We start from the raw sequence: 15,835 nt of genomic DNA, 5'->3' as shown, positions 1-15,835 counted from the left end.
AAGCAGGAAGATCTCAAGGTCCTGATGAGAAGAAACAAGAGATGACAATGCCAAGTAACACAGATGCTGGCGTTTTAAAGCAGCCATCATAAAAAGGCTTTAGGGAGCGATTATGTAAAGACACTTGACACAAATGAAAGTCAGTGATACATAGAAAGACCAAGCACAATTTTAGAACCATTCCAGCTGAGAAGCAGAGAACAGAACACATTGCGACCAGCATCATGTCAGATAGAAGGCAGAACCTTTCACATTTCAGTAATGGTGACTTGCAAACCATTTGAAGCACTTATTCAGTTATATTTTATACTGAACTACTTCCTGTGACATCTGGGATCTGAGTAAAGAAACAGTGCAGAGGAACAATGAGACCCCGCTGCACACATAAACCATAAACATTAGGATTGCAAGAACCCAGACCTTAATTTCAACTTAAGCTTTCATCCAAGTCTGAAAACCCATATGAGGCTCCAGTTGACAGCTTAGAGTGTCATTATATTTTATGTCTATTGGCTTAGAATTTATCTTGTTAAATATTCACTTTATTTCGGACCAGTGCGTTAGCTCCACTGACTAATCCGGTCTGCAAGGGCCGGAACTTCATATGGCACCAGGTTCGTGTCTCAGCTGCTCCTCTTCCCACCCAGCTTTCTGCTTGTAGCCTAGGAAAGCAGTGGAGGCTGGCTAAAGCCCTTAAGACCTGCATTGGAGATCCAAAAGAAGCTCCTGGCTCCTGCCTTTGGATTGGTTCAGCTCTCACTGTTGTGGCTATTTGGAGAATGAGTCAGTGGCAGATGGAAGGTCTTTCTCTCTGCCTCCCCTTTTCTCAGTAAATCTGTCTTTCCATTCAAAATAAATGAATCCTGAAAATAAAACCCTTTATTTAAAAATAAACAGCTGAAAACAACAGTGGATGGAACTGTTACTGCTTCAACTGGCAGAACAGGCAGGAGGTTAGAGCCCTGTGCTACTGTACCACCCACCCCTGGGTCCTCCCACCTTCCGTGCCCTCTAAACCTTAGGGTACTGATCCAATAACCCTTGTGGTGAAATTTTATCCTACCATGGATTTAGGAGTGATTTCTCCAGGGTAATTTACATTTTAATAAGAGATCCTTAGAAACCAAAAAGTCACCAAAAATATCTACCAGCCAGCATTGTGGTATGTTAGTTAAAGCTGCTGCTTATGATGCTCGCACCACAAACAAGCACTGGTTCAAGTCCTGGCTGCTCCGCTTCCCATCCAGCTCTCTGCTCATGCACCTGAGAAAGCAGGAAACAATGGCCGACGTGCCTGTCCCCTGCCATCCACATGGGAGACCTGGAAAAAGCTGTTCCCATCTGGCAGCTTCAGTGTGGCCCAACCCTGGCCATTGTGGCCATGTGGGGAGTGAGTCAGTGCTAAAAGATTTCTTTCTTTCTCTGTTTGCCCTGTCTCTCTAACTCTGGTTTTCAAATAAATAAATAAATATTTTATTTATTTCTTAAAAAATTCTATCTGTCCCTTGTTCCCTAGAACAAGGTTGTGGGGGGAAAAAAATCACCACGGGCATCTCTTGCAGGTCCTGCCTCAGAGATCCTTGGCTACTGCCCAGTGTGAGGACCAGCCCCGCTGGCAGGGCTTTGAAGAGGAAAACGTAAAGCAGGGTCCTGCAGACAAAAGACCACAGACTCCAGCTCAGGGAGGCCAGATGGCCTCTCTGGCCTCGGTGGGTACATACGTAAATTCGGGTATTAAACAATTTGTAGTGCAAAGACTTCAAAATTATCTGGGACCCAGCTATACTGCACAGTGCGCCAAACAAACAGCGTCTCACCTTCCAGGAACACCCCCTGAGGCTTGATGTGGTGTTGGGCATATTTTGTCTTTGAAGTATTTCTTTCATGGAACACCTATTTTCCTAAGCAGCGGATAAAGTACTGCTCTGATACTGCCCAAGATTATGGCCCCAGTCACTGCTCATGAAAATTAACTAATTAAAAATTCTTAATCCAAGTAACAATGGCAGAGGAGAGGAAAACCAGGCTTAAATTAGTGATTCATGAGGATAGAGACTGAAGAATAGGACAAATGTCCTTAAAAGACTCCAATGTCACTTCCTCACTCAGCAATGGGGGCTGTTGGGAGGCAGTAACAATTGAAAAATCAAGTAACAGATAGATTAAATAGGCTATCTAAATGGATCAGATAATAATGACAGATGTCAAGAGAAAAATGCATAACTGAATTCTCACCCAAAAACTTGATACAGCAAGAACCAGCCATTAGGCTGATGTGCAGATGCATAAGCCAGAGACTTGATGCTCCAGACATAACCTCTCCTTCTGCATGCTCAAATCAACTTACACTTTCAACCTTAACCACATTTTACCAACCTAAAGCATCACCTGGAAGACACTTTCCTTGTCTGTCATGGAGCTCCCAGCTCCAGAATTCTAAGAAAAGGCTCAGAAAAATCTAGGTTTCGCAAATACCCCTGTTAATTCTCAGCAAGAAAATCTTGCCAACACTGGGTTTGAGAAATGAACACCCGCCAAAGTGTGAACTCACTCGCAGGCATCCTTTGCCAGGGACCAGTGCCAAAATCCTCAAAAAATCTGCTGACCATTGCTGCTGCTCACGGTTACCCTTACCATCTTCACAGCATGCCTTCGAGACTGCTTTCATTTCATTCATAGAATTTTAAATGATATACTAAGCCCTGAAAAGTGCCAGTATCACAGAGCTAAGACCCAGGTGGGTCACACTGCCAGGTGTCTTTGTAGCGCTCTCAGGTGACACTCCCCGAGCAGGCTCCAGCCTGCTTCAGGTCTAACACAGCTACGGTACTGAGAGACACTGGCAGGCTCTGTACGCAAATGGTGAGCCCGACTGAGCACAGAGTACACAGCACTGGCTCTGCACTCGGTAGCGCTGTCTTCAGTCTCTACCTGTGCTTGAGCGCATAGCCAGGGAGAGAATGAAGATGAGGCTGGTTTCTAACATGCACTAGGGGTCAATCTCTGGAAGAGTCACTTGAAGACCACACCAAATGACTTCTGTTAGTCTGGGCTATACTACAGGTGGCTCCTGTACACCCAGCAACATGCCTGGGGAAATCAGAGGGCTCTTGAGGCTGCCTTTGCAGACAGCCTTGGCAGCAGAGATGATGGGTTTTCCCACTATAATCATTAGGCTTTTTTTTTTTTTTTTGGTGTAAAGGACACTTTTGAGACAATTTGTAAAATGTGTAAAAGATCTGTGGATTATATAATAAGTTTGTGTCGATGTTAATGTGCTACTTAAAAAAAAAGATTGATTCCTTTGAAAGTCAGAATAACAGAGTGAGAAGGGAGGAAGGGAGGGAGGAAGAGAAGAAGGGAACTAGAGACGAAAGGAGGGAGAGAGATTAGTCCATCTTCCACCTGCGGGTTCACTTCCCAAATGGCCACAGCAGTCAGACCTAGGTCAAGCTGAAGCCAGAAGGCAGATATTTCATCCCAGTCTTCCACATGGATGACAATTAAACCAACACCTGTTGTCTCCCAGGATGTATCAGTAGCAAGCTGAATTGGAAGTGGGGTGTCTGGGGCCTGGAGTCATCTTTCCAATATGGGATACTGGCATTGCAAACTGGCATGCTCCACAATGCCGTTCTGATTTTGATAATCCCATATTTAATTGAAGTCCTTGTTTTAAGAATATGAATACTGACTATCTAAAAGTAAAAAAAAAAAAGCATCATTCACTCAACTATCAAATGGCTCAGATAAAATATAAATAGAAAAATGATAAAGGGAGTATGGAAAATGTTAACAACCAGAGAATCTGGATAATAAAGTAGTTTCTTTAATATTTCTATAATTTTTCTGTAATTTTAAAGTGAATTTGAAACAGAAGTTTAAAAAAATCTTACTGGAAAGTTACAGTTAACACTTTCCCAAGACGGAATTGTAAGTTTAACATACACACAAAAAGAGCTGAAATCTGGAACAAAGGGAGGGACGAAGAAAGTTAGGGGGCAGGGAAGGGAAAGAGAAAACAAGGGAGGGAGAGCAGGGCAGGAAGAGACAAGGACAGACAGGATTACAGAACACAGGCTTTCGAAATCCTAAATAAAGTCCAATCACATGAATTTTGTTCACCTCATGTAAATAAAATGATTGAAAAAAAAGGGCTAATCAATTCCGTAGGGCACACGTGCGCTTCACCCACTGCAGGTGCAGAGAGCCATGTGTGAGACCAAGGAGCCTGCTCCCATCCAGATTGTCACATGACTTCCAGATGGCACAGGAAGTGCTACCCAGACAGTCCCCAAAGCCTGCAGGGCTGCCGCCCCCTCCCCTGCCATTTTTTCCCTAATGTTTTACCTTCCAGAATTTGATCCACCATTTTAAACGCTTCATCGATGTTACCATATTCCAGCTTCCTCTCTGGTTCAAAGAAGGATTTGTGCTGTATAGCTTCCTGGAAGGAGAACAGGAAAGTGAGGTGGCTGGGGAGAAAGACAGAGTCCTCAGCAGTGGCCACGCTCGCTGGCATATTGTCTGGGTCTGGGCAGCACTTCTTCCTTCTCCGCACCCCAGGCACCATCCCCACGATCCCTGATGTGCTGAGAACCAGGCCACAGACTGCCTGGTGAGCACATGTGAATGGGTGTCCATCAGGCCAGATGAATGTGCACAGATACAGCTCTGGGTTGTAGCTCGTCTTAGGGCAGATTCTCTTCATTCCCTAGTCCAGGCCACGCAATCCCAGGGTTCAGAGCCAGAGCTCTCGATCCAGACAAAATTATCTTCATTTCTGCAACTAGAAGTTTTGACTATGGCCTATTATTTTACCCATCTACGCCTCTTTTGTAAAGTGGAAATCACAGTGGTACACATGGCTGCAATAGGGTTGTGGTGAAGAGAAATGAAATTAGGCATTTAAAGAGCCGAGTCAGCATAGAGTAAACACTCAGAAATTGCTGGCTGAAGACTCTTTAATGACCATTGGTCACGGGGCTCTGCCTGTTGCACCCATGCTTCTCCTTTGGGTAGGTGAGCAGTCCATCTGCCCAGCCCAGTGGAAGCCAGGATGGCCAGAACTGGCTGGAAGTACAGTCAGTCTTTATAAGCTCTGCTGGTATGACAATCATTCACTTAAACAAGATGAGGCTACATAAAAAAGTTCATGAAAGAAGAGAATTAAAATATAGATTTATTTTGGTGGAAAAAAACCCTGAACTCCAAAAAGTTCATGAAAAATGTATACCATGAAAAAGCATGAATAGATTTTCAAATATTTCTGCACCAAGATTTCTCTTTGGATTCCACTCTCCACTAACTTTTGGCACCCTCCTTGTACACAGGCCTCTATGGATGTCCCAATGCCCAGTGTAGGAGTACAGTGGGATACATAAGCAGGGATGGAACTGCAGTCATCTAAGCTGACTTTGCACTATCTGCCTTGGAGTTTTGTCTACTCATGAAATACCAGTGGGAGATCCTCTGAAATGTGGATCCCTTTCTTCACCAAGAGATGTCTAGAGCCAGTGTCACACCCTGTATGGTATTCTGCCAAGGCCTTGCCATCTTTTTCTTTGAAAAAGTGGATTTATTGAATTTTTTTAACCACTGAGGAACTCAGGTTCTTTGTGACTTCAGGTCACTGAGTCTATTAGTTTACTTTCCAGAATGAGGATAGCAGCAGTTTTTACCTAGCAGGATAGCTGTGGGCACTGAGTGAGTTTGTATGAAACTGATGTAGGATCATGCGTATTGGACAGCAAGCTCTGCACAAGGCTAAGCTCAGCCTACTATTGATGCTGAACATAGCCCTGGTGGGGAATATATATATATATATTTATATTTTATATATAAAAGATTTATATTTTAAATATAAATATTTATATATATATATTTGTTTTCACAATAAGCAGCCTGAGCTCTTGATCCAATATTTGAAAGCTTCTCCCCATCCAAACTAAATTCACTGCAAAAAGCATAAGCCAGATTAGATCTCAGTGATTGTGACAGAGACCTAATGCATTTTTTTAAAAATCCCATTTCCCTGGATAACACAATTCCTACAGGAATCAATTCACATGATCTTTTGTTGTTGATGTTGTTAATCTGAGAATCATGCATTATGGGTTGAATGAAGCTGCTATGTTCTATAAATCTTGTTCTTAAAAAGTTTAATTTTTTTCAGCAGTGCTTGATGCTTGCTCTTTGGTAACTTTGTGTCAAATTATTGCTATTTCTTGGTCAGGAAAGTACTAGAAGAATTGTACTGTGTAGGGAGTTGGACACAATCTCTGCTATATACTATGACTGAATAAACTGATTCACTGGGTTGATCTTGGGAAGCTCAGTGTCTGATAAAACATGAGGAATCTCTTCCACAAAGACAAAGTTGGTCATTTGATGCTGATATTCTCTGGCTTACAATTAGGGATCTGCTGGTGTGGGCAGGGGAGGTGAGGATATAGAGAAATCTATTTGCTTATTTGTTTGGAAGTTGGGAGGAAGGGATGGATAGATATTTAGCTAACAGTATAGGGTAAAGAATTACAAACAAAACATTTAATTATATAAATAATTTCTTAATGACAAGTAATTCTAACATTAAGTTGAAATTGGGGGAAGGGACATGTACAGCAAGCATAGGCAGTAGGAAGCATCTGAATTAAAAGGGTCTAAGAAATAGGATGTTTGAAATTGAAACCAATTAGGAAAGTTTCAGGCTCCTGATCACACTTTACCTCTAACTTAACTTCTGTATTTTTTACTTCATTACAAGATCTTATTTTAACTTTAAACAACTAAGAAGATGTTTCATTTTGTGTTTGTTTTTCTTCTGAAACCAACTCCATGTTCCTAGGCACAAAGCAGAATGACAGGAAATAACATTAGAGGCCAAGTTATGCTGGAGATACTGATCTTGGCCACGTCCATTTCCTCATTTTAGGCCCCAGGACACGCTGGCCACCAAGAGGACAACTTGTTTACTAGGTTGTATAAAGTTAAAATTACATTCCCAGTGCACAAGAACTCTTTATGTATTGAATTTAATCACTCAGTTTTCTTTCTTGACTTTCATTCTTTCATTACTTAGCAAGTGATCAAAACTAAAGAAACATGTGCAGAAAATCCTGTCACTTCATTGGGATGAGTTTTTTAAGCTTGCAATTCCTTCCTAAAAGTTAGAAAATATAATTCTCCAATTTATTTTAAGAGATTCAAATGCCTGTAGGCATCACATGTGCTATCTCCTACTCATTTAAGATACAAGTTATCTTCAATGACAGTTGCTTCATAGAACACTTTGCTTATCCTCTGGCATACAAGAGGACCAACAAGAACCTGGCAATGGTGAATACAGCATTACAGGGCACATTTACTGGACACTGGACATCACTGGGTGAGCAGCCTGCATTCTTCACCTCCTCCTTCCCAAATGGTTCCAATTTCTGCGAGGTCTCTTCCGCTTACCTATTGAGTCCTTGCTGTACAGAAACCCAACCCCTATCTCCAAGCCAGTAGTAACTATTAGCTTCTCCATTCCTCTGACCATCCCTCATTAATTCAGAGATGTACATGTGACCTAAGTGGTCTAATAAGGCTACATCTGACTTGTGGCTGGAATGCTGGAGAAACAGACTTCCTTTTACCCAATGACCACAAAGAGGCCAGGTGGCTGTCATCTATGACCACAGGGCATACAGCTTGCAGTGCAGACAGCAGAGGTAAGGGGCAGATAGAAACCACTAGCTCTAAGAGGGGCCCTGCAACCTGAAACCCACTCTGAATGAGTTTTGACACCTGAGTCAACATGTTAACTGACCGTTCTTCTTGTGGCTCTTGAATTGGCATAATCATATGAGTCATTACCTGGATTGTTAGGATCACTGGCTGTAGATCTTGATAGACAATCTTCACTCGCTTAGCAGCTTGTTTTGCTTGAACCTCAGATTCTGCAACCACGGCACAGACGAGTTGACCCACGCACAATACCTATAGCACACAAAGACCTTGGCTGTCAGGGAGAGCTGGTACCAATCCCATCCTTTCATGTTCCTCCCAGTCCACGGCTGGACATGCATAATAAAGAACCACTTCACATCTGCCTGTGACCATAATCACGGAATCAGACACTGGGTGAGGTTCGCCTCTGTTGCTGCATCATTGGCAGCATCAGCTGCAGAGGGCAGGCATGATGCTGCCTTGGGGACAGCAGACGCAAGCTCCAGGCTGGGTCTGGAGACCACTTAGGGGCCAGCTGGCCTATAGGGTTCACTCCCAGGGTCTGACTCATGGCTGTCCTATCACAACCAGGGCAATTTTGAGAGAGATGGTGTTGGCTTTCATGAACATAGAGGACCAGAAGTCGCAGCCCCTCTTAGCTGGAGAGAGGAAGGAGGAGGTCTGAGAAGAGAAATTCTGGTGTGATACCACCACCACATGGTTTGCCTTCAAGGGATGTGAGGCTTGCTTTTAACTGAGGACATGATGGTTTTTTAACCAGACAGCAAAAATGTAGTACCTCATCTTTTGCCAGAAACATCTCTGTGTGGAAGAAATTTGCTTCCTGAAGGTGCTCAGCAGTCAAAACATCCACTACACCTGGCATGCTGAGGGCCTCTGATGGATCAATAGACCTAAATGATAACACACACCACAGGGTTCTTTAGAGCAGCCACACAGCCCAAGGACCATTGAGACTGTAGCTAATTGTAAAATAAGACATGAGAGAGGCTCAGATAAACAAATACAAACAAAAAACACTCCAGTATTTCTTTAGCAAATAGGAGGAAATTCTTGAGATAATCAAGTTGTTATATGGAGAGGAAAATTATAGCAAATCCCACATTTTAATTCAATTTCAGTTTTGTATTGGATATCACCAACAAGCAGCTTACCCTCTCAACACTGCACTTGTTATAATGTGACTGAATTAGAGGAAGAGGTAGTCATTAATGCTGTTGGGTGAGAACGCGATCACTTACACAATCTTGGCATGAGCTCTTGAACTAGTTACAAACACCATGAAGAGTTCTTGATCCACTACAGGCATATCATCAATGTAGATGGCTTCCCCTGTGGCATGTTTAACACCAGACACATGCATGATGGGAGAGCCAACTGAGTCTCGAGGAAACTTTGTTGTGTCTATATCCTGTGTAATAAACAACCAACATGCAATATTTATATTTCTGTAGAGAAAGGAACAATCAAATTATGCATATCTCCCATAAGAATGTAACTATGTAATTTACACCCAAACTAGAATGCTTTTGAGAATGGAGACAGTCATTGTTCACAATAAAAATGGACAATAATAACTGTTATGCCAAGCAGAAGCAACTTGTGAAGGAGCTGAGTGCATCAAAGGATATGAAAACTTATCACAAGCCAGGAGTACGTGGTGGCCTTGAAACACCAAGCAGCACCCTGAGTCCCAGTGCTATCGCTCCTTCCTGCCTCCCTTTTGCCACAAACAACAGAAGAGAGCTTCATTAGCCTCAATGCCATCTTTGCTGAGGTCAAACAGCCACTCTCATTGAGAAATGTTTCAAATGCTGTCTGCGCAGATCAACACCCGCCGTGGTGGCACATCATGGCCACAAGCATGCGCAAACTGAAGAGCTGCCGCCTTCTCCCATCCATGACATCTAAAATGTGTAAAAATCCAGTGCTGCGAACCCTGGGTGGCCATTTCCCTCACGTGGTCACCCTGCCATGTGGAAGCGGTCACAGGCTGCCCCCTACTAGGGAGCAGTCCACCAGACACTCTCTCTCCCCCTCTCTTTCTCTGTTCTCCCACCACCCATCTCTGTTATTGCCTCCCCACAATCCCTAGGTGCAACTGCTCTGGCCTGCTGTCTGTACTGGACCAGTGAACCTCACCTGGGAGCACTCCCAATAAAGCCTCTTTTAAGCTGGACTTAATATTTGTGGATTTTCTAGTTCTGAACCTGAACTCAAACCTTAAAATAACCAGGACAATAAACAAATCACAATAATTCAATAATCAAAATTAAGATAAAAAGACATGCCTTTTTTTCATTTTTTAACATGATTACTTAATGTCTCTAATGAAAATTCCCTTTGTATAAAAATTGCTAATGTTTATGTTTCTTTAAATGTTATCATCAAAATGATCTTTTAGTTTGTATATCAGCATACAGTATTTTGCAGATGACTGTGATAAAATCATAATTTTTATGTCACCACATAATATTTTATAGAAGGTCATGATACTATCGGCACTATCTTTATAAGAAACATTGAAGGTATGGCTTCAACCAGCATGGCTTTCTCCTCTATTTTTGAGTGAGGAAATCTGAGAAATAATTGGTGAAGATAGTTAACTTAGAAAATTCTTGTTGAACGAAAACAAAGAGACCTTTGAGTTACCAATCATTCCTGTAACTTTATCAGAGGCCACGGAATAAAATGTCTTGTTTCTGGTTCTGTAAGTACCTTAGATATGCTTTATCAACCTAAATATTGACTAAGCATATAAAATCACCCCTGGTGTTTCAAATATAAGAGCTGTTAGCTTTCCTTGTTGGGTGAATACTGGGAGAAAATGGGAAAAAGGTTGAGACAAGTCACAGGTCAAGCCCACAGACAAGGGCGAAGGCTGTAGTGGAGGAGCTATGGTTAAACAGAGATGGACAATGCCATCCACAGTGCATTGTGTCAACTCAGAGTATGGGGTTTTCTCTGGAAGAAAGGGGCAGACAGATCAGTCAGAGTGATGGGGGCAGAAATGTTACAAAAATGCCCCCTTCCCACCCCATGCACTGGGTCACCCCAAGATCTGGATCAAAAGGGCTGATTTCTTTGAGATGAGCCTCACACCACCAGGCTACATCACACAGCAGGAAGCCTGGAGTGAGTAAAGCATCAACAGAATGCATACAGATACAACATCTCTGCTGAGAGCAAAAGGGAACCTGGAAGCAGAACTATTTCCAACTTAGCATCGCTGAAGGCATTTGGAGGATGGGAAAAAGCAATTGCTTCCGGATTCAATCAAGAGGATGTGCAAATCGAGAAAACCTTGTGTGTACATACTGACAACAAATGAGAATAGTTATCTCATTTAAGCCATAGCTGGAGATTTTCCAGTTTCAAAGCTGTCCCTGGTTCAGCTATGACAGTGCTTTTGCCCCATGGAATCAAAGGGAAAGTCATCTGGGATCCTCCTGATTAACTGGAAGTGTTTTCTTTTCATGCAGATGATTTGCTTTCTTTTCCTTTCTAAACATTTGGATTTAACTGAGCAAATCACAATGGAGGAAGAGAGTTACAGTTCTGATGGGGAATGTCACATAACAGGAGCTGTGAAACAGAGAGAGCCTCAGGGACCCCTGCTCAAATAGCTCAGAAAGGGTCTTCACGCAAGGCCAGTCTATCTGAGGGATTTCAGAAAATGCACATCCTGCTGGAGACAGACCAGACTTTCTACAAGCAGACAGCAGGTCTAGGATGCAAAGAGCGAAGGATAGCATGGCAGGTGTAAACTGAGGATGTATGTTCAGCATCACTTTATATTATTCAGAAAATGAAAAGAAACCTGTTATTTTCATAATATAAATGACAAGAAGTACATCATCAATCAAATTTTGGCTACAAATGATATGCAGGAAGTACAACGATTTTGGCAATTAACTTACCGTAAGATATATGTACGATATAATGCATTAATTCTATTTCATTTAAATTTTACTAAAATAAAGCTCTGTTATACTAAAATAAGCACTGAACAACAAGCATTAGTTGTTTTAATGTCTATTTTTAACCTAAATGTAAACTTCCATTTTGTAGTTATTACACTAAAATGCACAGAGAAGGGGTATTGGCTAAGGCATCTGGGATCTAGTTGAGCTCATTATGATTTCATAGGAAACCAAAGATCACCAAGAAAGACAGTTTAAAGTTGGCCCAGACACCACTGATTAAATGAATATATTACCCCACAACTGTAGAGAGACAGGGAAAATTAGAAAAAAATTTACATATTAAGATTCAGGCAAGAACAGGGACTTGAAGTGGCACCAATGCACACTTCATTGAGGTAGCTCCATTGACATAGTTCACCATGTTCATAGCTATGATTACTTTGTTTCAGTTCTCTTCTCCCTTGCTTTTAGGCAATCTAGCAGTGATTTAAAGTATATGGTAAGACACACATAAGTTATATGGAAATACTGAACCATTTTATATGAGGGACTTGAGCAGCCACAGATTTTGCTATCTACAGGGGCTTCTGGAGCCAAGCTGTGATGGATTCAACTCTGAAATGTAACTTGCAGAAAATCTCGGAGAACAGAGGCTGAGGGAGAGAAGTGTCTCCACACTCAAACTATTTAGCAGCTCTTTTTAAAATGGGATTACTGCATTTTCCTCAGTCTCCAGGAGCTATGTCATCGGCTTTTCTGAAAATGAAACCAAAGCAGCCCTTAGACCCTACACGGAAGGCAGCTTCAGCTGCGCTTAGACAGCCATGAGGGCAGAAGGCATGTGGCCACATCATTTGCCTTGATAGCCTCAAGTCATAGGAGAAAATGCATGGCCTTCAAGATCAAAGTGAACATTTTCTTCAAAATTATGAGGGCTATATATTTTGAGTCACAATTACTCATTTCTGGGCCAAGTGCAGTAGCCTAGTGGCTAAAGTCCTCACTTTGCACGTGCCAGTATTCCAATACGGGCACTGGGATTCCATGTGGGTGCCAGTTCATGTCTTGGCAGCCCACTTCCCATCCAGCTGCCTGCTTGTGGCCTGAGAGGGCAGTAGAGGATGGTCCAAAACCTTGGGACCCTACACCCAAGTGGGAAAGCCAGAATAAGCTCCTGGCTCCTGGCTTCGGATCTGCTCAGCTCCAGCCATTGTGGTCATTTGGAGAGTGAATCATTGGAAGGAAAATCTTCCTTTCTGTCTCTCTTCCTCTCTGTGTATCTGGCTTTTCAATAAACATAAATAAATCTTTAATAAATTACTCATTTCTTTTGAAATCTTAATTTTACTAAAGGAGGTTGCAAGTTCACTAGCAGGGGAATTTGCATGTGTAAACTTGAGAATTTCCATGACCACAGGAATGCCCAGTTACAGGTACAATGGATAACCCAGGCTCTGAAACAACCATGCCACTGACCTGGTACTTCAAGGTACTGTGATTGTGTCTGGCATGAAGGTCTTCTAGAGCACTCTCATAGTTGTCTGCAAGGCTGGGATAGCGACCTGGATCCTGGAAAGTAAAACCATTGTAAAGATCCAAGATGATTTGTAATGTGCACAGTGGACTTGGAAGGCAGGCTAGCAAGGTGCTTAGCAAGCATCTCTTTTACCCTGACATCTAACAGTTGTTAGACACTCCCCTATTCATAGTTCTGGAAGTTCAAATAGCTTATTTCCTTCAAGGACATGCACTCTAAAAGATACATAATCCTGCCCATCCTATGGAGAGCGAAATGAAGACAGCAGAGCTCTGACTTTCTCATCTCTGTTTCTCGTAATTCTCACGCTGCCCTGAAACAAGTTGAGGACTTACAGACTGAAAGAGTAGGCAGGTAGGAAGTACGAAAGTAAAGCAAAAGGGAAGAGAACATCATACTTCAACTAGGAAAAAGTCAGAACCTTTGAGAAGGAACCCACACATCTCCATTCTGGTCCTCCTGGATGGCTGGGAAGCAAGGCACATCAGAGGTTTACCGTGATCCAACTCACAGGTGGAAGCACCCAGGACCCAGGAAGAACACTCCTTAGAATTGAGGGCGATGCATCTTTAAACAAGACTTTAAATAATGTGCCTCATAGTTATTTTTATAATTGTACAGGAAACTAAGCTAACAAAGACTATTATTTTTAAGGGGACAGAGTTTTTAGAAGATTTGAGATTTGAAGGCATAACTTTTTAATGGTGCCAGTTGACTCAAAAAGAAATTGTTATTAGTTTGCTGTTAAACCAGGCTTTATTTTTGTTTCGGATTCCATGGTGTCAATATGACAACTGCAGAAGATTCAAAGCTCTCCTGCTCAAAAATTGGACACAACTTCTTCTGGTTGTTCCCATCGATCGTGAGAAGATACCCTTAGAAGCAACGAGGAGAGAGGGCTTCTTGTCTCTCCTTTGAGGTGACCACACTGACTTCTATGTCACATGGAGTGTTCTTGGCTCTGTCCTAGTTTGGTCAGCTGGAGTTAACAAGGTCAGTAAGGTTCCAGCTCTCTTTGGATCTAGCCAATCTATTCAGAGAACTGATTTTAGTTGTGTCCTCCCCGGCCAACAGTCTTGTGATTCTCACTGTCACAGGGCCACCAGCAGAAAAATGTCTAGGTTATTGCTAATGTTACTACACTGAGTACTGAACAGCTCCTCTGAAGCAGTGAAGATGGTAGGAGGCCCCTTTGCTATGATGTCCCAGTTCACCACAATCTTGTGTAGTGGCTACTGTCATAACCTTACAAGTCAGAGCAATGCAGCTGAACTCATGGGAGAGAACAGAACATGTGAGTCTAAACTTCAGTAAGTTGAAAACATGCTTTCCAAAGGGAAAACACATTTAAGTCATTAATAAATTCCTGAACATTATCTAGAAAAACAAGAAGAAATTAAATAACTGAGTGCTGTTGAACACAGTCCTACACAACTCTGTGCTCTACTTGAAACTCAACTCCAAACCCACACCCATCCACATACAGCCTGATGGGTGCCCAGAACATCCACATCGTCTCTAATTGGCCCATCTTTCATATTGTCCAGCTATTTGGCAGGTGGCTGCTATCTCTGCTTTGGGCACCACCATAGCCATCACTGTCAGGAAGTAATGAATGATCAGCTCCATTTACCATCTTCTTCAAAATCTTGGACACTGCCAGATAGAACTTGAAGAGGAAGCTGATCATGAGGGTCCTCTTGTACTCCACCTTCCCACCTGGAGCTGAGGCTGGAAGGGAGATTTCATCCAGAATCAACTTGCACGCTGTGTCCAATGTCTCTTCATTCCAGGGCCTGCAAGAGGCAAAAGAGAAGACTTCTAGCCTTATCCTACAATTTCAACTAATGTGTAAAACAAATCACTGCAATTCAATGCCAGAAGAGAATAAGCTCTGAAATCAGGCAACCAAAGTTCAAATTAGTCCACCACACTCAAGTGTGTGATGCAGGTTTCACCACATCCTCATCAAATGGAATAATAAGAACTCCCTTCTTAGTCAACAGGTGACAATGCCCAGGATTGACTCGTGCATCACTGGTACATTTCCTGCATGCCAGGCTCTGCTTTAAACACATCATACATATTCACTCACTTTATCCTTTTAATCACCCAGAGAGGTAGATGCGATTGCCATCTTTGACAGACAAGAGTACCAAGGTACTACAAAATTAAGTAGACTGACTGAGTAGGGGGTTGAGCTAGGTTTGCCAATCTGGTTCACTTGAGTCTTAAAGCTCCTGCTTAAGACCATCAACTCTCTATTTCTTCTTTGTAAATGGCAACTGACCAAAGAGAAGCCTAGTAAATGTTCAGTAAATATTGCCTGCTATCATTACCCATAGAAATAAATTAAGTAAACAAATACAGCTAGGAAGTAATTATAGAATAAATTCACAGAAATTCATTGTAGCAAATTATTCCCTCATAATAAAAAAATGTAATTTGTACTGTTGCAAAATCATTTGTCTCTCTCTCTCTCTCCTCTCCACCTGCCCATGATACATGGATATAATCATGGACTGCCTCTGTAATTCCCTGTCATTAAACAGAAAGCTACTATGCATTTTTATTCTCATAATTATATCTCATACAAAACTAACTGCTCCATTACTTGAAGTTTTAAGGACATGGTACCTTA

At 42.2% G+C, this 15,835-nt stretch overlaps 1 protein-coding gene across 1 annotated transcript in view; it reads right to left on the bottom strand.

Annotated features, from left to right (window-relative positions):
• AOX1 (aldehyde oxidase 1) overlaps positions 1-15,835 on the bottom strand; it is a 67,437-nt gene that overhangs the window by 25,239 nt on the left and 26,363 nt on the right. The window contains exons 15-20 of the mRNA XM_040971954.1: positions 14,828-14,990; positions 13,134-13,226; positions 8,973-9,142; positions 8,510-8,624; positions 7,858-7,980; positions 4,351-4,447 (exon numbers count right to left, since the gene is read on the bottom strand). Coding sequence (XP_040827888.1) covers positions 4,351-4,447; positions 7,858-7,980; positions 8,510-8,624; positions 8,973-9,142; positions 13,134-13,226; positions 14,828-14,990 — 761 coding nt within the window. The remainder of the gene's footprint in view (positions 1-4,350; positions 4,448-7,857; positions 7,981-8,509; positions 8,625-8,972; positions 9,143-13,133; positions 13,227-14,827; positions 14,991-15,835) is intronic.

Source organism: Ochotona curzoniae, unplaced genomic scaffold (genome assembly GCF_017591425.1).
Source record: "Ochotona curzoniae isolate NIBS_2020 unplaced genomic scaffold, NIBS_Ocur_1.0 contig_2210, whole genome shotgun sequence".
In the NCBI taxonomy this organism is placed as follows: domain Eukaryota; kingdom Metazoa; phylum Chordata; class Mammalia; order Lagomorpha; family Ochotonidae; genus Ochotona; species Ochotona curzoniae.
The sequence above is the reverse complement of the archived record's forward strand: the minus strand, read 5'-3'. Positions and strand labels throughout refer to the sequence as shown.